Below are 25862 nucleotides of genomic sequence, written 5' to 3'. Positions count from 1 at the left end.
AAGGCTCGATCCCAGGACACTGAGATCACGACCTGAGCCAAAGGCAGAGGCTTTAACCCACTGAGCCACCCAGGAGCCCCGCCTTTCTAATTTTTGACTGAGAGTTGTTAATTTTCACTTCCTACCTGCAACTATAGTAGAAGGAATAAATATATAATTAAATAAAATTTAAAAAATCATACTTGTTTTTCAAATCTCTTTTCTCATTACCAAGCACATTAAGTCAGACCTTCTTATACGCATCTGTCCTCTTTCTTATAGATACTGATATTTCCCCAAACTTATAATTCCAAGAAGTCATTACTTCTTGTGTAGCCTCACAACAATGTCATTCATAGTGTACCTGGTTTGCTAACGGTGTATTTGTGTGTGAACTTACTTCAGTATGTACTATATACTCTGTTCTGGTGTTTGTTTGTTTTTTCACTAACTCCTCCAGAACCAGTGGCACCTTCAGTGCACAGTTTTGTAGTAGATAACATTCTGGGAAGTTTAGTCCCACTTGTGTGTTGTATCAACTTAGTAACATCGTACCTATGTTCTTCCTTACAAAGTAGGATTTATAAATTGTTGTATTTACCTGATATAGGTAACACCTATCTTTGGCTCATGTTAAATTAGATACGTAAAAGAAAGAATAATTTGGTGAAATTAGTATAAAGGGTAAAGGATTTTTAGGTATCTGTGGGTCTGCGAACTCTTCTTTCAAGGATCTAGGTTAGCAGCATGTTGGGATCCGTTAGTTTCAGTTACTGTAGGTAAGTGGTATGCCGCTCTTTAATAATACTCTTCAGGTTATGTGGAGTCTTCTTTTCAAATAAGCAGAGTTTTACTATGTTTTCATTGATTGATACAAAAACGGCATCTTAACAATGATTGTTGTCTGTGATGGCAAAAAATATCTACAATGCAAAACTTGCAGTGTTGCTTTTTCAGGTTGATGGTGACTATTGTTATTTGTGGTCAGATAATCAGCAAAACTCTCAATCCTTTGGAGACTGTTTCCGTTTTTTCCGAGGCGGTCACCCCTCTCTCCTACTTGCATTTTTAACAAAACAGAAACATTGTCTTCATTAGCAGAGAGAATAAATGTATGCCTCTTGTTTCCATTTCGTCTGTGTCTTTTAAATAGGTTTGAAAATAATTTTGTTTGTCCACAGAACGATAGTATATGTTAATAGGCCTAGGCTTAGATAATTGTGATAAATGTTTTGGGATTGTATAGGGAGTATGTGTTTTGATTTCTTGATAGGAATGATCAGAGCATTGTGAGTTCCAGGGTGAATAAGTGATGAGAACATCACCAAAGTGTCCAGTCCTACAAACATACCTTTGTACTGACAATAATTGTTTTGACTGCTGTATTGCAGCTGTTGAAAATGGACAGATAGATGTGTTAAGGCTTTTGCTTCGACATGGAGCAAATGTTAATGGATCCCATTCTATGTGTGGATGGAACGCTTTGCACCAGGCTACTTTTCAGGTAACCTCTGAATTTATTATTTCATTTCCATGTAAATTATGTGTTTTACCCTTTTAAAATGACAGTTCTATACAGTTTTTGCTTCCTACTTGCCTGTGATTTATGATGGTTAGTGCAGTACAGAAAAGGCAGTCTAAATGCTAATGATCATTCTGAATAAGCCAACTGCTCTGGTAGTTCCAGCAGCTTTGGGCTTCAGGGATTATCTAGGTTTTTCATATGTTGATAACATAGTTAAGAGACCATCAGAATATTTGGGATATAAATTGATAAGGAACAAGGGCTTATTTTACTTATAGCAGTGTGTTTAGAAAGTGGTAGCTCCTTAGTGCTTGGGCTAGCAAACTAGTTTTGTAGGCTTTAAAAGGATTATGATTCTTAGAGAACAGTGTTTCATCTGTTTATGTTTAATGGGCTAGCTAAAGGTATAGAATAATCTGATTGTTTGATACTTCCTTCTCATTGAACAGTACACTTAAAAAAAAGTCTTCCTTTAGTGAGGATTAAAAAAACCCCAAAACAGCAATAAGAACAGAGACACCTTCTATTTTCTTTGTTTTCTCCTATTTAAAATACGAATCTGTGCTTTAGGAAAATGCTGAGATCATAAAATTGCTTCTTAAAAAAGGAGCAAACAAGGAATGCCAGGATGACTTTGGAATCACACCTTTATTTGTGGCTGCTCAGTATGGCAAGCTAGAAAGCTTGAGCATACTTATTTCATCGGGTAAGATTACTCCATTAGCCTTTGCATTGTTAAGATCTTGAGTTTTAACTGTGTATCTTCCTAGGAAGTATGATTCTTGAGCAGATATAAATCAGGTTATGAAATTTATGGTTTTATGTTAGTGGTAAATAAGATTACATAGAAGTTGATTTATAAACTTGGTTACTAACTATTACTAACATAATGTGATGCACAGCTACTAATTTATCTGAGGAGGAACATAATGATCTATCACTAAAACAGGTTTATTGGCAAGTAGAATGATGGGTCTGTTCTTGCTTATGGGGACCTGAGTAGTTCCAGCTTTCTAGGGCACGAGACTATATAAGCTTAATTAATTTATTAGATAGTTATTTTGTATATTAAGCCTTTGAGTTGTATGTTTTGATAAATTGTGTGATTATTTAAATGGGTTTATTTGAAAGCATGTTTACCCTTTATTATGTTCATAGCAACATAAACCTGCTAATGGTTTCTCTCTGACAATTACCACACATTCAGCATCGCTGGAAAAGATGGTGTTGAGGCGGCATTCTTATGCACTATGATATTTTTGTGACCAGAAAAGTTTGTTATGTAAGAGCTTTTAGATTCCTTCAAACACTGTATGGGCTCACAGTACTAACCTCATGAAGCATGGATAGTTAAGAGCTAAAGGGAAATATATCAGATTTGCCACCAGGTTAAAAAAAATTAATATCTAGGCTTTTTATATATGTCTATAATAATACTTAGGTTTTTAATAAATTACCTCCAAGGGGCACCTGGGTGGCTCAGTTGGTTAAGCCTCTGACTCTTGATCTCAGCTCAGTTCTTGATCTCAGGGTCATGAGTTCAAGTGCCGTGTTGCAGGTTTGGAGCCTGCTTTTAAAAAAAGTTACCTCCAAATATACAAAACAGAGAAAGCATATATTTTCTTATTTCTGCTTTCTGCTTACAAACCTTCAAATGCTCAAATTGAAGTATGGAGGAAAGAAAATATTAAGTGCCAAATTAAGATATCGTTAGAAATATTGAGTCTGTAAATCTTAGAGTTGAGTGGAAATCTCCGAAATTACTTAAACATGTATTTTTTTTAGATTAAGAATCCCAGACCCTGATTTAAATGCCTTGCCAAAGATGTAGAAGATATTTACTGGCAGAATCAGGGCTTGGAATCAGGTCTTCTCATGTGACTTCTCTTCTTTTATGTGGTACCTTCCTGATGCTGTCCCAGTTTATTTTATGGCTTCCAGTCCTATACGTTCCAATTATTAGTGTGTAACTAATATTTAGAATAAAATAGGTTATGGGGCACCTGGGTGTTCATTTGGTTAAGTGTCTGCCTTTGGCCCAGGTCATAATCCTAGGGTCCTGGGATCGAACCCTGCTTCGGGCTCCCTGCTTGGTGGGGAGCCTGCTTCTCCCTCTCCCTCTGACTGCTGCTCTGCCTACCTGTGCTCTCTCTATTTCTTTGCCAAATAAATAAATAAAGTCATAAAAAAAAAGAAAAAAAAATGGGCTAAACTGCACCTTAATGACCATCTCCATGCCTAGCATGTCTCCCAGAATGCTAGGTACCTGTTTTGTTTTGCTTTGTTCCTTTCCCCCCCCCTCCTCTCTGAATAGTTATGACCAGAAAATTGAAAAAGTATGTAGATATGTTTATAATGTAGCTATATATGTTTCTAACTAGTTAAAATGATTTTTCTTTCAGTAAATTATCTGTCATTTTTCTGACTTTTCTACCTGTAATTTTATAGGGCCTGGTTCCATATTCTTTTTGATACTTGGAAATTGTCAATCAAAATGAAATACTGCTTAAAAAGGAAACTTAAGTAAATTTTTTTCTCAGCTTAATCTTTTCTCAGTGATCAGTGTTCCCTTCTTTCTGAAGCTTTCAGTAAATGAAGCATCTACCTTGTATAAGTCAAGAACATTCTACTTGTCTGGATGTGTTGAGTGTCCAGTTGGAATTTCCGACGTTCCGTGCACCCTTTAACTTAGTATTTATGTTTTGCATAGTTTAGCTTAAGTTAGGCCTGTGGTTTATTCCAGGTGCATTTATGGAACATCCTTTCAAAAAGATATTTTTTTTTTTCCTTGTGATGAAGAAGACTTTTCCTCTGAGACATATTCTAGAAATTTAAAAATTCTCACAGTCATGTACTAACACCATACTTAGCATACTTAACATGCTGTTTGTCAATGAGAAAAATTGGGGGAGATTTGCTATTTTTAAAACCTTCCTAAAAAGTGAGGTCACTTTCAGCCTTTTTACATCTTAATGCCCTGGCATTTAAACAATTGATTAGTTTTTGTTCTTGAAAAATCAGCTCAGAAACCCATTTAGATAGACATTTTTCATTTCATTATAAGGTTTTATCATGGAGTGGTCCCCAAAAAAGGGACTTAATGAAGAGTATAGTTAAAATTCGGGGTTTGTTTTTTTTTTAAGATTTTATTTATTTGACCAAGAGAGAAATCACAAGTAGGCAGAGAAGCAGGCAGAGAGAGAGGGGAAGCAGGCCCCCTGTTGAGCAGAGAGCCAGATATGGGGCTGGGTCCCAGGACCCTGAGATCATGACCTGAGCTGAAGGCAGAGACTTAACCCACTGAGCCACCCAGGCGCCCCGTTGTTTTTTTGTTTTGTTTTTATTTTTTTAAAGGATTTTATTTATTTATTTGTTAGGGTGAACACAAGGAGGGGGAGTAGCAGCCAGAGGGAAAACCAGGCTCCCCACTGAGCATGGAAGCAGATGAGAGACTAGATCCCAGTGCTCTGGGATCATGACCTGAGCTGAAGGCAGACACTTAAAGGACTGAGCCATCCAGGTGTCCCTAATCAACATTAGTTTTAAGGCATAGCCCCAAGGTGTATCATATCTACAGGAATTTTTTTCATAAATCTCAGCCTGAATTGATTAATGGCATCTATTAATTCTTATAATTTAGGGTTTTCTTATCTTTTTCTGTAATAATCAGACATTCCATATTTGTTGGTTTGCATTTTTTGTTTTTCAGTGATTACTTATTGGGCCCACAGAGTGCTTGCTGGAGGACAGATTGGAATGAAATGAATCCTTCATTGAATAAGATTTTTGTTTTAGCTTAAAAATGAATTCTAAAGTACTAATCACTTGTTTTCTTGTTAACATAAAAGTGAAAACAATTTAAATGATTACCAGCAAATGTGGAAAATCAGTATGTTTATACAACAGTATCCACTGGGATTGGAAAAACTATTGTACTCTAAAGCCCTTTTAAGACAGCTGTTTTGAAATTTATGTTAATCATCACCCTTTTTCCCCCCCATAAATTAGGATTGTCTGTTAAATGTTGTATTTTGTATTAGGTGCAAATGTCAATTGCCAAGCATTGGACAAAGCTACTCCCTTGTTCATTGCTGCTCAAGAGGGCCACACAGAATGTGTGGAGCTTTTGCTGTCCAGTGGGGCAGATCCTGATCTTTACTGTAATGAGGACAATTGGCAGTTACCTATTCATGCAGCTGCACAAATGGGCCATACGAAGTAAGTATTAAAACAGAAAATAAAAATGGTCTCAAAATCAAAAGGTAATAAGGAGGGGCGCCTGGGTGGCTCAGTGGGTTAAGCCTCTGCCTTCACTCAGGTCATGATCTCAGGGTCCTGGGATCCAGCCCCACATCGGGCTCTCTGCTTAGCGGGGAGCCTGCTTCCTCCTCTCTCTCTATCTACCTCTCTGCCAACTTGTGATCTCTCTCTCTGTCAAATAAATAAATAAAATCTTTAAAAAAAAAAAAGGTAATAAGGAATAAATCTTCTGGGCCAGACCCTTTATCTCTAGGCAGAATCCTTGGTATTGCCTTCTCTGCCAACCTACTATATGACTAGATCCACCCCCGTATCTGTCCCCTCTGCCATCCTGAGCTCCTCTTAGTCTTGGACTTTCCTAGTGTGAGCAGAGTGGCTAGAGACAAGAGTTCCGGGGCATCCTCCAGGTGTTTAAGTCTTTCCTCTGGTTTCTCAAGCTGTGGCCATGCTCTCCTATTCTGCTCTGGTTTTATCCCATGTGTCCTTAGCGATCTGATGACCTTATTCAACTTATTTATGATACCTCCCTGACCCCAGAAAGCTTTTGAATTTGTAACCCCTTTTAGGTCTAGTCTTTCTTTTGTGTGGGCTGGGTAGTTCTCTCCATTTTGAATCCTTTGACTAGACTTCTCTTTATAATCTCAAGTCCAGCTTGGTACTCTTCCCTGCTTCTGTTATTCTTCTTTCTTAGCCAGTTCTTATGGAATTTTTGCTGTTTTCTGGAGAGAGGAAGACTTAAAGAAATTGGAACTCTTTGAAATTGGGGGTTCCAGGAATCTTGGAAGCTAATAACCTGGTTATACCTATGAGAATATGGTTAGCCCATCTTAACATAAATTGGCAATGAATACTTTTTAAAAATACATGCCTAAAGTCTTTAGAGTCGTAATTCTAAAATAATAGTTTTATAGTTGTTACTGTTATTTAATTTAAAAAGTAGTAGTGGAAATTATCATTACTTTAGTGTGATTACATAGTAGGAAAACAAATTCTGTAATTTGGTTATTATGCCACAAGGTGGCACGGTATTTTACTATTTCCTCAAAGGTATTTGTAAGTATTTTTGCACCTTGTATAACTTTTCCAACCCATTTTTAAAAATTAAACACATTTATTAAGGGACATTAAACAGGTTAGTTATTTTAACAGAATACTTGGGTTTTAAGATTAGGTATTTTTTCTTAAAATTCTTGATTTATTTAAACCTAAGTGTTAGGTACAATTATACTGGGAGCTTTAAATTGATACCAAAACCCACTTGGGATTTGCCCTCAATTTTGGGAATTCTGTTTGTCATTACAGTTTTCTAATATAACCCCTTCTGTGAGTGTTAAGTTGTACTTAAATGTTAACATCTTAAGCCTACATTACAAAAGGAAAGGAGCTTTGGAGTAGCCCTGCCTTTCTTTTCCCAAAAAGGGGGGATTTCATGGCTGACCTTATCCCTACAGTTTTATTTTTAATTTTAGAAGAGTAGACTAGTTCTTCCTTTCCAGCTGAATCTTGGAGGTAAGTTTACAAATAATCGAAGAACTTAGGTTTTAATTATTTTCTTAAGAAGTTCCTGTACTTAGCTACCAGTTTCTTTATAAATCTACTTTAGTGTTTAAAGAGCTCATACTCTGGGGCACCTGGGTGGCTCAGTCCTTAGGCATCTGCCTTCAGTTCAGGTCATGATCCCAGGGTCCATCGGGCTCCCTGCTCAGTGGGGAGCCTGCTTCTCCCTCTCCCATTCCCCCTGCTTGTATTCCCTCTCTCACTGTCTCTCTCTCTCTCTCTGTCAAAAAAATAAATAAACTTAAAAAATAATAATAAAAAAATAAAGAGCTCATATTCTTTTCAGAGAATAGAATATTTTAGCAACAATTTTTATTTCTTGGGGCACCTGGGGGGCTTAGTCAGTTAAGCATCTGCCTTTGGCTCAGGTCATGATCTCAGGGTCTTGGGATGGAGCTCCACATTGGGCTCCCTACTCAGTGGGGAATCTACTTCTCCCTCTCCCTCTACCCCTCTACCTCCCCCTGCTTGTGCCCAATCCCTCCCCGCCCTTGTTACCTCACTTGCTTGTGCTCTCTCTCAAAGAAATAAATAAAATCTTAAAAAAAAAAAAAGAAATTCTTATTTCTCCCTCATGAAAATACTGTTCATTTCATAGCACTCACCGTACTTAAAAATTCTTACTAATTAGAAAAATAAGATTTTAGTTTATTTTAAAAAGAGAAGTTTATTTTAAAGAAAGGAAGGAAATTATTTTCTTGATATAAGTTCATATTTGGTATAATGAAGTTTTTAATTATTAGATCCTAAAATAGCTAACAAAATTTGAATTGGGAAGAGTAGGGTGATGGTGGTGGCAAGATAAATAGTGAAAAAAATAAGTATAGCCTGTTCCCTATTTACTTACGGTAAAATTATTAAATTCTGTTTTAGATACATGTAAGGACCTTTGTATAAAGCAACAATAGTAAGGGTAACATTTGGAGTATACAGCCTGTAATTTAATGTAGGTAGAAGACAAAGACTTTACATCAACCAGTGGATGACTCTTAAAATATGTGCTGTAGAAATGTTGCCTGCACTCATGTGTGTGTAAAAACATTAAATGCTCCTGAATTTGTGTGGTTACAGAATTTTGGACTTGTTAATACCACTTACCAATCGGGTTTGTGACACTGGGCCAGACAAAGTGAGTCCTGTTTACTCAGCAGTATTTGGAGGGCATGAGGAGTGCCTAGAAATGTTACTCCAGCATGGCTACAGCCCAGAAGCCCAGATGTGCCTCGTCTTTGGATTCAGTTCTCCCATGTGTATGGCTTTCCAAAAGGAGTATGTATAGTTGTTGTTTTTATTCTTTTTTGTATGAAGATGTATTTCCAAGTGATTTTCTTTTATGATGAAACTTAATATCTCATATGCTAAATTGTTGACTTAACAAATAAATAACCCTCTATGATGTACTTTGTTCCATCAAAGTATTGAGAAAATGAAGTGATAACGTCAGATTTTTTTCTCTTCTCTTTTTAGACCTGGATTATATTTTCATTGTAGCCACTTTAGAGAATACTTTCAGTATATTAAAGTAAATGCAGGGTGGGCACCTGGCTGGCTCAGTTGGTGGAGCATACAACTCTTGATCTCAGGATTGTGGGTTTAAGTCTCACATTGGGTCTAGAGGCTACTTGAAGTTAAAATATTAAAAAAATAAAGTAAATGCAGGATTTCTCTGCTAATTCTTGGTTTTCAAAACATTCAAAAATTAAGACAAACATTAGTTATATGATGAATAAGGCCTGAGGATCTAATGTATAACATGATGACTATAGTTGATAACATTGTATTGTATAATTGAAATTTGCTAAGAGAGTAGAACTTAAATTTGCTCACTAAAAAAAGAAAATGATAAATATGTGACATGATGGGTGTGTTAATTCTTTGTGGGGGAATCCTTTCACAGTGTGTATATTTAGGAGATGATTATGTTGTATGTTTTAAATAATTTAAAACCTATCTGTCAGTTATACTTTAATAAAGCTGGGAAATGAAAAAAGAATTTAAAATAACTTTATCAAGTAAGGCATTGATTTTATTTCAGTTTTTTTACCATTTGAAATTTTTAAGACTTGTTATTAGCCTAAAAATGAAACTTTAGTTTTGTAAATATTATTGTACTTTTAATGTATTTAGTATGTGGCATTTCTTTATGTGAGTCAGGGTAATTAAAAAGTCTTAAAATATTTGTTCTCCTAATCTTCTATGATCCTGTGAAGTAGAATAAATGAAGAATTACTGCTGTTTTATTAGCTTCTGGCCAGTACTTGTCTGTCAGACTCCTGAGGTTTTAAAATAGTAAGAATAAGGCCATGTGCAAGAAAAACCATACTGAGTAATATGTAGGGTCCATACATTAATGGAATAAGTTGTGCAGATAGACAATTTTGGTTTGGTTTTTTTTTAAAAGATTTTATTTATTTATTAGAGAGAAATCCCAAGTGGGTAGAGAGGCAGGCAGAGAGAGAGAGGGGGAAGCAGGCCTCCCGCTGAGCAGCGAGCCCGATGTGGGGCTCGACCCCAGGACCCCGAGATCATGACCCGAGCCAAAGGCAGAGGCTTAACCCACGGAGCCACCCAGGCACCCTGACATTCTTGTTTTTAAAGACACAGAAGAGGTTGTAGGCATGCCCCAAATTTCATTGGCTCTCCTGAATTCACTATTATGGACAGCTCTCCACTATTTAATTGAAATATGTATCAAAAATTTATTTTCTAAGCTTTTCAGTCTACCATTTTTAAACATTTGCTGTGTAAAATAGTAGTTAAATTTATTTATTCTGAATGCAAGCTTCCAGGTATATATTGTAGTCTGAATATTTGGGGCTTGGGTGAATCTGAGTATCTGGGACCTACTCTATGCATTACTTTCATGATTTCATAGTAGTGTGTTGTGTACCCCTTCAAGGTTTTTTTTTCTTTTTTTTTTTTTTTCCCTTCAAGTTTTATCTTTCTAAACACTTCTAGTTTTTCTTCAGTAGGGCTGCATGGGTGACTTTAGTTGTTTCAATTGTCTTTCTTTATATGTATCTAAGTCCATTATATTTTATTATTAGGTTAGAATTGAACTTGTAAAAAATTGTATTGGAATATAATGGTTTTGGATAGTTTTTATGTGTGTTTGTCCAATATGATGATAGTCTTCTCTGGCCTTCAGTTTACCTTTTGGAGGAAGAGCAGCTAAGCTCGTCCCTCATCAGCTTGTAAGTGTCGTTTGAATTAAACCATATGACACAGTGCCATGTTAACCCTGAAACACCTTAAAATTAAGTTTTTCTGCCTGAAGAATCAGGTAAATTGAACCTTATGGAACAGAGAGTGAGGGGAATTCTGGAGAAGAGAGAGCTGGAGAAGGGTTCCCTCTGATTCTCTGTATGCATCTGCATACGTCCCAAGGTCACTCCAAGCTTTGAATGACTGGCCCAGATTGCTGAAAACAAGATTTAAACTGTCACCCAAGTCTCAGAGTAACCCCTTAGTGGCACATTTGATGGGACCAGACCCAAAATGGCATAATAAACGCTTTGAGAACTGAATTGACATTGCAACTACAGTCTGTGGAAGGTGAAACAAATTGTAGTCTGAACTAACTAGGTTATATGCCTGCTAAAATAAACAAGCTAAAATCAGTATTCTTCAAAGGATTAATATAGGACACAGGACACAGAACCTACACAACAGTAACATCACAATATCTAGGATATAGTCTAAAATTACTTGTCATGTGAGGAACCAATAAACTATGCCTAGTTCTCAAGGGAAGAGAATTAACAGGTGTCAAACCTGAGATAATTCAGCTTTTGGAAATGTCAAGTAATTGAAAACAGCTGTTATAATGTGCTATTTAAGGTAAACACACTTGAAACAAATGAAAGGTAGAAATTCTCAAGTGAGAAATAAAAACTGTAAAAAAGGAACCATGTGGAGATTTTATAACTGGAAAATATAATATCTGAAATGAAAATTTCTCTGAATGGACTGCATAGCGGAATGGAACTGACGTTAACTTGATGATAAGCCAGTAGAAATTATCCAAAGAGAAGAACAGAGAGAAAAATTGGGGGAAATAAAAAAGGACAGAGCCTCAGGGTCCTGAGGGACAGTATCAGCAGATTAACGTTGATATCATTAGAGTCCAGAAGAAGAGAAAGAGATTGTTGCAGGAAAATTATGTGAACTCATAATAGCCAAAAGCTTCCCAGCATTGGATAAAAAACCCCATTTGTGGATTTAGGAAGCTCAGTAGACCGATAAAGGATGAAGCCAAAAAACAATAACAAAAAAGTGTGCTCAAAAATAATCATACGGCTGAAAACTGAAAGTAAAGCAGCAGCAGTGTGCTGTACAGTGGACCTTGGTCACAGACGGGCTAACAAGCTTGGTTTTTGCTACTCATGGCAATTTTGCTCTGTGAAGTGACCCTCTAGACCACAACTGAAATCTGGTTTGGTGGCTCTAAAAGGGCTTATCAGCTATTTTTTTTTTTTCTCCCTTGTGGGAACTTGTAGTTGGACCAAATGTGTTCTTAATTAGCAAGGTAGGTTTTTTGGTGAGAAAAGTCCCTGGAAGATATTACTTGTTAGCCTATAGGGAAAAAGCTTAAAACATCAAAATACCTATTTTATGAAGGTACATTCTCCTAGTCTTTCTGCTTTTCATTTGTTTGCCTGAGATCCATTGCAATAGACTTAATTTTGAGACATCTTTGCCATTATTACCTGCTTTGTGGGGAATTTAACTGAACGGGAAGCCTTTCAGAAAGGACTAAATCTAAGCGATAGTAACATCATAATCACCTATGCTCACATTAAATGTGTGTATATAAAAGAGTTGACTTAAGTATAGTACATTGCATAATTTTTGGCACATAATAAAAAAATACCAAGACTAATTTTCTTCTCCCTGCCATCTTCCTTTTATCTAGAAAACAACATCAATTAAATTTTAAAATCTGTATGTTTATATTAGCTAATTAATGCCTGCTCTTAGTTTTACATGTCAATCACTGTACATGCAATGTGAGAATCATTTAATTATTTTGGAATTCCATATAAAACTTTGCTGATCAAGCAAGGAAAATGTCATTCTCCCAGTAGATTTTGTTTTAGTATATAAAGAGGGTAACATAGCCAGGTGTCTCGAGGAAAAAGTCAAAATAGGAGAATTTGTTAATTTGTTGTTATTTCTTTTAGCAAGTATAGCATCTTAAAATTTGGATTCTCAGGGGCACTTGGCTACTCAGATAGAAGAATGTGCTACTCTTGATCTCAGGGTCATGAGCTCAAGCCCCACGTTGGATGTAGAGATTACTTTAAAAAAGAAAAAAAAGATTTGGATTCTATAGTCACACACTTAAAATTAATTAAAATATTAAAATTAATTAAAATTAAATCAATTAAAATAAAATTAATTAAAATTAATTAATTAAAATTAATTAAAACTAATTTAAGGTGCCATTTAAAAAGCAAGGGTAATTGAATATAATTTTCACTTAAAATAACTATTATATGCTTTTGTTCCATAATAAAATAATATCTGAGTTTCCTTTACTCCATTTATCAACTATTAATAAGAATTTGAGTTAACTTGGAAGACTCTATTTCTGAAATTAATTATTATTAAATATTCAAATTTTCAGAGATTTGGTAAGAGGTAATGATCTAGGTTTAGTGGTGTTGAGTTTTGAAATTTTATTTTTATAGCAACCGTATGTTCTTACAATTTTAGTTTGTTTTTTGCATTTGTGTGTTTTTTGATAGTTTTGGCATTTCTCTGAGAAATTTAGTATTTGTGGCCCTTCTTGCACTTTTGGCCTATTGTTTTTCAGTAAGTTTTCATCTGCTTTTATGAATAGTCCAATGAATATTGAAAGGTGATGAAAATAATAAATATAAATAATGTCTCTGGGTTTTAAGTTTTCATTTCTTTTTTTTTTTTTTAAGATTTTACTTATTTATTTGACAGAGAGAGAAAGATCACAAGTAGGCAGAGAGACAAGCAGAGAGAGGGGGAAGCAGGCTCCCCGCTGAGCAGAGAGCCCGATGCGGGGCTCGATCCCAGGACCCTGAGATCATGACCCAAGCCGAAGGCAGAGTCTTAACCCACTGAGCCACCCAGGCGCCCCTTAAGTTTTCCTTTCTTTATTGTTTTATGTTTTATTCAGCCAAGTTAACTTTTTAGCTCAGGGTTCTAAATATTTTTGTTCTTTATCTCTTTGAGAGAGGATAAGCTTCCATTTGAAGCAATGATCTTTAGCTCTTCTCACCACAATTAGGAATGATGGAAAGGTGTCTCCTCCGTCACTGTACAAAAAGCATTCTTGTCCTTTGGGGCTAAAAAGTTAACAGCTGCAGTGATACGAAAGCGTCTTTCAAAAGCACGGTTAAGTAATTCAATTCAAATGAGAGGATATAAGAAAAAGACTCCTTTTAACTGGAATGGGTGAAGGACTGGGGAAACTTAAACATTTCAGTACAATTTGAACAAGTGTTATTGCCTTTTATAGATGATTGTAGAACATGACGATGGCTTAACTGACTAGATTTTTGTCTTTCTAATTGATACTGAACATTGTTATCACATTAGTTTTATAGAAATTGTGTCCAATCTCATCATCTTATCACACATGAGTACACCTGACAGGACCTAATGTCTTCATTTTGTTTTCAACTGTTAGCTGAGAGCCATTCAGTAAAACTTACTATGTGACCTTTTGATAATTCAGCCAATAAGTTGGTTAGATGTTTTGTTGGCTAATTGGACATAAAATAATCAAGATGTTTGCCTGTTTTTATTTGTTTAAAATAAGTCTTGTTAACATGGTGAATTTCCTTTTACTGTGCTTCTGTTATCAGGATAATGTTTCTGTACACATTTTTGAATTTCAAAGACCAGAATGATAAAAAGGGTACAAACCCTAAAAATAAGGCCTAGGCATTGTTTTTTTACTTTTTAAACTTCTCCCCCCTAGTATCTGTTGATTTCCACTGTTTTATAACATGCATTCTCTTAATGTGTCACAGTTAGCTCTTGATAGTCATGTTAAATAAGATGGACTATTCCTTTTTAATTCATAGGCTTTTCAAGAGTTTTCCAGTTCTTCATTGGGGTTTGAGAGAAAATTTGTTTTAAGTGTTAAGGGACTTAACATGCGTATTTCCATGTAATCTGTATTTTTACCAAAGGTTATCTAAGCCCTAGGGTCTATTGTTGCTCAATGATATGTGATAATCAAGCTCATTTAGAACATAAGTTCCTTGTGTTTCTGGAGTTTACACATATATTTGAGGCTTTCTTAATAGCCTCCCCAAAAGCTCAGGGCATGCTGACAAAGTTTTATGATCATCCACTTCATTTTATGTTTATTATTTGCCATATAAATGGTAGTTTTGTTAGAGAAGGGACTATAAATGTGGTACTAGGTGGTCACATAAGCCTTTTAGGAGTGTGCTCTTGTCCTAACACAAGGCTGATAATTGGAAGATGTTTAGAGCTGGGTTTTCCAAAGTGTTTTTATAGGATACTAATTCTGTGGGTCATTAATAGATCTTACATAGGACACAGGGGTTTCTATAGTTAACTGAGTTTAGGAAACACAGAGTTAAGCAATGTTCACTAAGTTTTTTTCCTGAAAGGTTTCCAAGAATTTTTCTTATGGTGATGTCTATGAATTCCTAAAGAAGAGAATGAGTTTACACAAGTTTGAGAAGTCTGAAAACAGGGCAGAGAGAGAGGGAGAGGAAAAGAATCCAGGACAAACGTAGACTTCCTGTAGAGCACAAAGCCTGATATGGGGCTTGATCTCACAACCCTGAGACCATGACCTGAACTTTTGTCCCTGTGTTTAAAGACTTTTGGGGGATTTTAAAATCTCTTTATTATTTTCAGATTAACAATTGGACCTGTTAAAAAATTCAACTGAGTAAATTTGAAGATCTTAATTGGCTTTATTAAACAATTTATGAATCCGGCAGCATCCTATCCAGCCAGTAGAGGGAATTACCACTGAACTAGACTAAAGAAACGTTTTTAAAGGCCAAGAAAGAGCATAAGAAAAAAGAGACAGGAACTGACTATCAAGAAATGAATGCATTGTTTGGACAAGATTGCCCTCCTAAGGGGTATTTTCTAATATTGACCAGGAAATTCCATGTTGACTGGTTAAAGGTCACATTCCTTAGGGAGTTGAAACTGCAGTTAGGTTAGGTTTTAAGTCTTAGCTTACTGACTTGAGGCCTTAACCCAGGTGATGCCATGTGGGGCCCATGATTTTCTTTTTAACAGATACATGTCTTTAATTTTAAAAATAATTCTTCTGGAGGTGTCTGGTTGGCTCTGTCAGTTACGTGTCCGACTCTTGATCTTGGTTCAGGATCTTGGTTCTCCCTCTCCCTCTGCCCTTCCCCCTGTTCTCATACTCTCTCTCCTTCTCTCTCAAATAAATAATCTTATTTATTTCTTTTTTCTTTTTTTTTTTTTTAAGATTTTATTGATTTATTTGACAGACAGAGATCACAGGTAGGCAGAGAGGCAGGCAGAGAGAGAGGAGGAAGCAGGCTCCCTGCCGAGCAGTGAGCCCGATGCGGGGCTCGATCCCAGGACCCTGGGATCATGACCTGAGCCGAAGGCAGAGGCTTTAACCCACTGAGCCACCCAGGCGCCCCTCAAATAAATAATCTTAAACAAAAAATACTTCTGGGGGGGGAAAAACATGATACTACTTCTGAGATGTGTCCGGAGGTTGAAGATGTTTTGGCATTTAATTTGAAAATGTAACTAGCATACTTTATTTATTTATTTATTTTTTCTAGCATTCTTTTAAAAAATAAGTTCATCCTATAGTTCTCTCTTTTCTGACCTCAGTGTATACCATATAGGATTTCTCAAATATTTTCATCATGGAACCTCAGTCATATGGATCATTTTCAGGGTCTTGTGTTCCTTGGAACATACTTTGGGAAACATAGGTCTGGCTTTAAAATATTCCTCAATTTCATTTGACTATTTCATGAAGCATTCAGTTTTCATAATAGAGGAGCAATATTTCATATATTTGCTGTATTCACTGGTAGATTCACTGGTATATATACTCACTGGTAGATTTTGATTTGATATTATACCAGTTCTACCAGTTACCAGTTGTGTGACTAAGCTTCGCAGTTTTTGTGTCTAGAATGGAAATAATAGTAGAACTTACTTCTTAGGGTTCTTGTGGGAATTAAGGCAAATTTCCCATGTAACACATTTAACATAGTGCCTGGTATAGAATAAATACTCATTAAAATTTCTTATTTTAAGGAGTTATATGCGTGTATGTTCCTCCCACATTTTAGATATGAATGGTTTATTTTTTGGCATTGTTCTTAAAATTTTCTTAGCAGGAGCCACATGTCTGGGTGCTATATTAAAATTTTAATAAGAAAGTCACTAATTGTTTTATATTTTTTTTTCTGAACAGAAAATGGGTAGGGAACCCATCTGTAGCACTGACTCTAATAGTTTGCATTTAGGGTTCTCATTTACCTTTGTATTCTGTAGCAAAAGTGTGTTTCAAGAACTAAATCATTAAGAGCTAAAGTTATCTGTGGTTAAGCTTTTGATGGCTTCAGAGTACTCGAGGGAAGAATTCAACCAGTCCCTGAATTGCACGTGTAAACACTCATGCCTTGAAAATTGCCAGGCTTCTTGAGAATTATATATCACATTTGTAGTGAGGCAGTTTTCTCATAGTTTACCTGCATATTTATTGGAACTTGTTCAACAGTCCATGTGTAGCTTATCTGTTCTATAGTAGAATCAGCAAGTAATAACTGCAGGCAAAATAATGAGAGCCTAGTCAAATGAGGTCAAAGTGGTTGAAATAAATTGGTGATAACTGTTTAGAGCCATCAGTCAGAAATATATCCTTTAGCATTTTTTGTAGTGCAAGACTGATGACAGCAAATCTCTCAGCCTTCTTTTATCTGAAAAGAACCAGAGGAAAAAATACATACCTACAGGGCTTTTTTCAAGAACAATAATATGAATGCTGGACTTCTAATCAGGAACAAATAGCAACATGGTAGACAGGCAAAAAGGTTTTAATTTTTATGAAGAAATTTTAGAGGGGTGCCTGGGTGGGAGAAATGGTTGAGTATCCCATTCTTGTTTTCAGTTCAGGGCTGTGAGATCTCAGGGCTGTGAGATCCAGCCCCATGTTGGGCTCTGCCTGCAGTGTGGAGTCTGTTCAAGACTCTCACCCTCTCCCTCTGCTGCCCCTGCCGCCCCCACCACACAATCTCTCTGTCTTTTCTCTCTCAAATAAGTACATCTTTTTTTTTTTTTTAATTTTATTTATTTGACAGACAGAGATCACAAGCGGGCAGAGAGAGAGGAAGGGAAGCAGGCTCCCCGCCGAGCAGAGAGCCTGATGCGGGGCTCGATCCCAGGACCCTGGGATCATGACCTGAGCTGGAGGCAGAGGCTTTAACCCACTGAGCCACCCAGGTGCCCCTCAAATAAGTAAATCTTTTTTAAAAAATTTTAGAATTATTGATTTTTCTTTTAATTTTTTTTTTAAAGATTTATTTATTTGTTTGAGAGAGAGAAAGACCACAGTGGGGAGGGGCAGAGGGAGAGAGAGAGTGTGTCCCAAGCAGACTCACCAACTCACACTGAGTGCAGAATGCAATGCTGAGTCTCCATCAGGGGCTCAGTTGTAGAACCCTGAGATCACTACCTGAGCTGAAACCAAGGGTCAGGTGCTCAACTGACCCTGCCACCCAGATGCCCCTCAGTTTTTCTTTTCCAATTGCTATGTAAATAACTAAAAGTAAAGCAGATACTGTTTAAGGTTTTAACTATAGAAAATCACAAACTGGAGATTAAAGAACATGAATTTATAAAAATACACATGGACTAAGTAACAGTTTACTTGTTTACCACTATTTATTGCTATTTACTGCTTATTAAAGTTTACTGCTTTAAAATTTTGATTTCAAATTGTCTGCATAAGTCCTCAGAAGTAGTTGGTTTCACATGACAGTGGTTTAAACATTTTATATTTGTTTTATCTATAATTTTTATGCTTTTATTTACTTAGATTCCATGATATTGTGATTAATGAAATATTTTTTATATTTATAGTTGTTTAAAATAGCATTAATGCCATGTGCAAAGAGAGAATGATTTTTTTTTTTTAAGGTTTTAATTTATTTACTTGAGGGAGAGAAGAGTGAGAGGGAGGGAGGGTGAGAGAGAATGAGCACAGAAGGAGAGAGTGAAGCAGACTCCCCCCTGAGCAGAGAGCCCAATGCGGGGCTCCATTCCAGGACTGTGAGATTACTTGAGCTGAAGGGAGGTGCTAAACTGACTGAGCCACCCAAGTACCCCGAGAGAATGATTTTATTACATATTTTCTTCCACAGTTGTGTACATAGTTGTTTACTAAGCTTTGAGACAGTTAAACTTAAAGCATATTTTTTAAGATGTGGTCACAGGGCCATCACAATTGCAGTTTTTGATGACTGTATCATATTTTGTACTTATCCATTATTATGTTGTTAAACAGGTAATTTCTTTGTTTTTGAAGTCTGTTATTGATAATACTATGATTAATGTTGTACAAATAGGATATAATTTCTTTTTGTCTTGGATAAATTCCCAAGATTTATACTTACTCTATTCTATTCTACTTTTTTTTTTTAAATTCTACTTATTTATTTTTTCAAGTAAGCTCCACACCCAACCTGGGGCTTGAACTCATGACCCTGGGGTCAAGAGTTGCATGTTCCACTGACTGAGTCAGCCAGGAACCTCCTATTATGTTTTATTTTAATTAACTTTAATTATTAATGGTAACGTACTTTACATATAATTTTATTTTACAAATACTTGTATAGTGTTAGTTTTGTGTGCCAAAAAGGTGAAGTAATTGGTTCAGAGTTCCATGGATAATAAGCTGAGCAGGCTGGCTCCAGAGACTGTGCCCTCTTATAACTTTGCTATGAGATCTCTTTTGATACGTCTTGCCCAATTAGCTTTCTCAGAAAAGAGTTACACTTACTTTCAGTCAGTTTAACCACAACTTACCAGTATTGGGTGATACATTAAAAAAAATAAAATTAACCAACTTAATAGATATAAAGTGGTATACTTATATTGTGCAAAAGTATTTGATAAAGAAGATTAATTCAAAAATATAAAACTAAGTTAAATTTTTGTTCATAAAGAAGCTTTTCTTGTTTTTACCATTATGAACTTAAAAATAAAAGGGAAATTAACTAAGACTCTTGCTAAAGGAAATGGTATCTTGGAAATTCCTAGAAAGAGTCCTCTGTTTTTAGGGACTGATGACATTTTTTAATAAACTTTGCTTCTAAGTATTTTGTTGTTAAGTACTTAATTGTATGAAAATACCACAGTTTGAGAAGAGTTTTCTATTTGTCAATGATAATTTTTAAAATTATCTACTTAATATGACTGTTTTAAATTCTAAGGGCACTACCTGTTCATAGTTGAAAATTAAAAACCATGCAGGAGGGTAAGATACTTAATTAAATACTTAATTAAAATACTTTAATTAAAAGGTAAATACTCCCTTTACCCTGGTACCCTAATCTCAATTCACTAGACCCGTGAAGGGGGTGCAGGATGAGAGGCCCTGAAATGTATCACTTCGGCATAAAGATTATTTTGAGTTAAAAGTAATAAAAACCCAGCAGATGCAAGAAGAGCTCTCTGCCTCTTCTGAAACTGCCTAACTTTACATTGGAAAGGAGATCCTGCAACAGAAAGAGAACTATTATCAGAGACTTCCCTTTACCTAAGGAACTCAATCTGAATAATAGGACGACCTTGTTTTTCCAAACCCCTCATTCCACCTTTCTGCTAATGAGCTCTCTCCCCTTTGTATCCTCAGGCCCATATCCTGCTCCTTATAAGGGTCATGTTGCTTCCTTGTCTTTGGAATTTCATGTCTATGTGGATTCTCCATACTTAGACCTAATTAAATTTTATTTTCTCCTGTTAATCTGTCTTGTGTCAGTTTGATTCTGAGTCCAACTAGAAGGACCATAGGGCAGAGGACGTGTCTTCTTCCTGACACATGTCATAGCATTCCACTATCCCATCTGCCATTTATTTTCCAGCTGTAAGTACTATTAAGTATTTGTAAGAATTTTTTAATATAAAAGTCTAACTTTCTTTCTCTTTCTTTCTGGTGGAGCTGCGAATTTTTTGGAATTGTGAATATTCTTTTGAAATATGGAACCCAACTAAATGAACTTCATTTGGCCTACTGCCTGAAGTATGAGAAGTTTTCAGTATTTCGCTACTTTTTGAAGAAAGGTTGTCCATTGGCACCGTGGAACCATATTTCTGAATTTATAAGTCATGCGATTAAAGCACAGGTGAAATACAGGGAATGGTTGCCATCTCTCCTGCTCGCTGGATTTGACCCACTGAATCTACTATGCAGCTCATGGTAAGAAATCCTACCATAGTAAAACTTTTCCTATTTGAGTGAATATACTACCTTCAGTTTCTCCCAATTTCTAAAGATTCCCATATTGGGAGAAGGGTGTGTGTGTGTGTGTGTGTGTGTGTGTGTGTTATGTTTGCACATGATAGCTAGGTTCGAGTGAAGGAGTACGGGATTCCTAATAGTGAGATTGAATGTAAGAGTCCTAATAAAAAGTAAGAGGTGACTGGAAGGGAGTAAGGAAGGATGGATTCTTTGGAGAGGGCTATTTTTTCTACTTAGGCCATCTCTCATGCTCTTAAAAATGCCTGTGACTCATGGAACCAGAAAAGACCTCGAATAGCCAAAGGAATATTAAAAAAGAAAGCCAAAGTTGGTGGCATCACAATTCCGGACTTCAAGCTCTATTACAAAGCTGTCATCATCAACACAGTTTGGTACTGGCACAAAAACAGACACATAGATCAATGTAATAGAATAGAGAGCCCAGAAATAGACCCTCAACTCTATGGTCAACTAATCTTCGACAAAGCAGGAAAGAATGTCCAATGGAAAAAAGACAGCCTCTTCAACAAATGGTGTTGGGAAAATTGGACAGCCACATGCAGAAAAATGAAATTGGACCATTTCCTTACACCACACAGGAAAATAGACTCAAAATGGATGAAGGACCTCAATGTGAGAAAGGAATCCATCAAAATCCTTGAGGAGAACACAGGCAGCAGCCTCTTCTGCCTCAGCCACAGCAACTTCTTCCTAGGTACATCGCCAAAGGCAAGGGAAGCAAGGGCAAAAATGAACTATTGGGACTTCATCAAGATCAAAAGCTTTTGCACAGCAAAGGAAACAGTTAACAAAACCAAAAGACAACTGACAGAATGGGAGAAGATATTTGCAAATGACATATCAAATAAAGGGCTAGTATCCAAAATCTATAAAGAGCTTAGCAAACTCAACACCCAAAGAACAAATCATCTAATCAAGAAATGGGCAGAGGACATGAACAGACATTTCTGCAAAGAAGACATCCAGATGGCCAACAGACACATGAAAAAATGCTCCACATCACTTGGCATCCGGGAAATACAAATCAAAACCACAATGAGATATAACCTCACACCAGTCAGAGTGGCTAAAATTAACAAGTCAGGAAATGACAGATGCTGGCGAGGATGCGGAGAAAGGGGAACCCTCCTACACTGTTGGTGGGAATGCAAGCTGGTGCAACCACTCTGGAAAACAGCATGGAGGTCCCTCAAAAAGTTGAAAATAGAGCTACCCTATGACCCAGCAATTGCACTACTGGTTATTTACCCTAAAGATACAAACGTAGTGATCCGAAGGGGCACATGCACCTGAATGTTTATAGCAGCAATGTCACAATAGCTAAACCATGGAAAGAACCTAGATGTCCATCAACAGATGAATGGATAAAGAAGATGTGGTATATATACACAATGGAATACTATGCAGCCATCAAAAGAAATGAAATCTTGCCATTTGTGACGACATGGATGGAACTAGAGGGTATTATGCTTAGCGAAATAAGTCAGTTGGAGAAAGACAACTGTCATATCTCCCTGATATGAGGAAGTGGAGATGCAATGTGGGGGGCTTGGGGGGTAGGAAAAGAATAAATGAAACAAGATGGGATCGGGAGGGAGACAAACCATAAGAGACTCTTAATCTCACAAAACAAACTGAGGGTTGCTTGGGGTAGGAAGGTCGGGAGAGGGTGGTGGGGTTATGGACATTGGGGAGGGTATGTGCTATGGTGAGTGCTGTGAAGTGTGTAAATCTGGTGATTCACAGACCTGTACCCTTGGGGCTAATAATACATTATATGTTTATAAAAAATTTTTAAAAATTAAAAAAAAATGCCTGTGACTCAATAGCCAAAATATGAAAAGAACCTAGATGTCCATCATCAGATGAATGGATAAAGAAGAGGTGGTATATGTATACAATGGAATACTATGCAGTCATCAAAAGAAATGACATCTTGCCATTTGCAACAACATGGATGGAACTAGAGGGTATTATGCTGAGTGAAATAAGTCAATCAGGGAAAGATAATTATCATATGTTCTCCCTGGTATGAGGAATTTTGAGAGGCAGAGTGGGGGGTTTGGGAGGTGGGGAAGAAAAAAATGAAACAAGATGGGATTGGGAGGGAGACAAACTATAAGAGACTCTTAATCTCTAAAACAAACTGAGGGTTGCTGAGGGGAGGGGAGGTGTGGAGAGGGTGGTTGGGTAATGGGCATTGGGGAGGGTATGTGATGTGGTGAGTGCTGTGAAGTGTGTAAGCCTGATGATTCACAGACCTGTACCTCTGGAGAAAATAATACATTATATGTTAATAAAAATAATTTTAAAAAGGCCTGTGACAGAATGGTTGTAGCTGCTTTGGAGATTTCTGTTGTCATTTAGTCTACTAGAGTGAATACACTCGTCCTGTAGTATCTTGTCTATTTGAACTTGGTCTCCCTTAATAAATACTGATTTGTGAAGTAACTGATGATATATGAAAGTTGAGTCAGGATTTTTCTTGGGCAAGAAGAGGACATTGTTTCTGCCAGCCTCCAGCTTTTGCAAAAGTTTTAAGTATCTAGATAGAACTGAGAAGGTAATTGTAGCAATGAAAGAACTCTTGGTCTGATAAGTCAAATGAGAAAATAGAAAGAAAGTCTCTAAGAAAATGGAGCACATGGATATTTTATAAAATTTCAGTGAAACATCTAGATGGCTTCATTCTTGTTCTTCAAAAACTAGTGTTGCCCTCTCTCTCTGCCTGCCTCTCTGCCTACTTGTGAGCTCTCTCTGTCAAATAAATAAATAAAATCTTAAAAAAAAAAAAAACAAACCTAGTGTTCACTGAAATAATGTTTAGTCAAATACTATATTTTGCATTTCAGCAGAAAAGTGCTTTGATATCTTGTTATTTGAGTTTTTCATTAGAAAAGAGGTCCTCTTTGTGGTTCATGCAGGCAACATTAGTGTTCTGTACCTGTATGTTTAGTTTGTACTTCTAGGACTCCATCTTTCCCTTGGTGGTTTCTGCACCTGCGTATGATGAACAGGTCTGTATTTGGTAGGATCCCAGTACCTCACCTTTTTATTACATCCGCCAATATATAGAATTCAGGAATTTTTACCAAGTTGAGGATTTATGCTTAGGGCTATCATCCCTTTTGATACTAAGTGTTTCAGGTATGTGGTTTATAAGGAAAAACTGCTTTCTGGTAGGTTGTTTGAGGAACATAGAAGTAAAAACGAAGTTGAGATATGCATTCTGATTCCCATTTTACTTTTTTGTGTATAGCTTTACAACAGGTGGAATACATAATTGTATTTACTTCTTCCCTACCGGCTGACTAATATCTAGTCATTTGTCAGATACTCATTGTTGCAATTCTCTCTATATCTTTTCAATAAAATTTTGTAAAAATCCATTGTATTTTTAGATAATTGAATGAAATGTAAAGATTATTGACAATTTGTTGAGGAATCACTGATCTTTAAAAGTTATTTGTATGTGCTTATTTGTCTTAACCCCCCATACATGTGCATACATACTGAGAAACACTTGCTAAGAAATGGTCTATCTACCTATTGACAAAGTCATTTAAGTACCCTTAACTATTAGCTTAGTGAATTTTATGGTTGTTTTGGGTTCCTGACAGCGAACAGCAGTTGTCTCTCAGATTTCTAGGATTCTCTCTCCAACTGCTGCTATAAATCCAGGCCAGCACGTGGGGTAGCTATGGAAAGCCCTGACAGTATGTCTGCGTTTCTCTGTCACCCAATGAATTGCTTGTCCTCATGGCTCCCACTCTCGTCTCAGCAGTACTGTTTGTGTTCCTCCACTGAAGCTACTAACTTGACTCTGTACTACTTGTCCATTACTTTCAGCCTTCACACTAACTTCTGGTTTCTGGTTTATTTTTTCTTTAACCAATACTTAGTAGGCATTATTTTAAGTTTGGTACTGTATTAACTCATTTAATATAGAATACAGTGGATACTGTTATCTTTGTTTTACAGAGGAGGAAGTTGAGGCCCAGAGTATTGAACATACTTGCTGAAGCTCACATAGCTAGTTAGTGCTAGAGCCTAGGTTTGAACCTAGGCTGTCCTGTAGTGTGGTTCAAGTCTGTCTTTCTAACCACTCTGCCCTGCCGCCTTAGTCCTGTGTGTCCACATGGGCCCTGTAGTTACATCGCTTAATTTCAGCTATCTTAATCCCTTGCCTAAACTGGGAGGGATGTGTGCCAACTTCTCCTGCTCCTTCCTATTCCTAAATTAGGAAGAACCTATACAGGGAGAAAAAATTAAACATTGCCTCTTTTCCTTTCCTCCTCAGCCAACCACATGGACTGCTGGAAGGAGAGGGAATTATTTAGCTTTATTCTCCCAGAAGGCTTTGTAAAATACACTCTTCCAGTCCCCAGTCCTGATACAGGATCCTCCCTCTCCCCATGTGAATAGTTTGTTTAAATATTTGTGTGTTATATGGAGTACCTAGGTGGCTTAGTTGGTTAAGGGTCCAATTCTTGATTTTGGCTCAGGTCATGATCTCAGGAATGTGAGACTGAGCCCTGAGTTGCACTCTGGGGACTCTGGACTGGGTGTGGAGCCTGCTTCAGATGCTCTCTCTCTTCTCATCCCTCTGCCATCTGTCCCCCCCCCCCCCCCGCCCATGTCCCCGCCCCCAGGATGATGCTCTTTCTCTCTATAAAAGGAAAAAAAAAAACAATGTGTGTCTTATATTTCTTGTCATATTTCTGTGTGCTCTGTTCATTGGGTGTGTTAGGACAGAAAAGAGTTGAGAACCAGTAAGCTACAATTTATTTTGAAGTAAATTGTAAAACTTTCATCTATCTGGACTGAGAATACCGCTTACATATATTTTACTCCAAATGAGTAACTTTAGTCACTTTATATTCATTAGAAAAATACAATGGAAAATTTCACTTTAGCAATGAAAATGCTTAACATGGTCAAATTTTTGTTCACTGATCTTTTATTGAATGTATAAAGCTAGTGTTTTTGCTGAATATGATAAATGTTTTGCTTCCTTTGATCAAA

The 25862-nt window shown here is 36.6% G+C and overlaps 1 protein-coding gene across 4 annotated transcripts in view; it reads left to right on the top strand.

Moving 5' to 3' along the window:
• ASB3 (ankyrin repeat and SOCS box containing 3) overlaps positions 1–25862 on the top strand; it is a 108824-nt gene that overhangs the window by 64597 nt on the left and 18365 nt on the right. For all 4 annotated transcript variants that reach the window (XM_080813002.1, XM_080813005.1, XM_080813004.1 and 1 more), the window contains 5 exons: positions 1371–1483; positions 2075–2210; positions 5545–5722; positions 8393–8590; positions 20517–20774. In XM_080813002.1, the coding sequence (XP_080669128.1) occupies positions 1371–1483; positions 2075–2210; positions 5545–5722; positions 8393–8590; positions 20517–20774 (883 nt within the window). The remainder of the gene's footprint in view (positions 1–1370; positions 1484–2074; positions 2211–5544; positions 5723–8392; positions 8591–20516; positions 20775–25862) is intronic.

Source organism: Martes martes (genome assembly GCF_963455335.1).
Source record: "Martes martes genome assembly, chromosome: 9".
In the NCBI taxonomy this organism is placed as follows: Eukaryota; Metazoa; Chordata; class Mammalia; order Carnivora; family Mustelidae; genus Martes; species Martes martes.
Note: the sequence above shows the minus strand (reverse complement) of the source record. Positions and strands in the feature narration are given on the sequence as shown.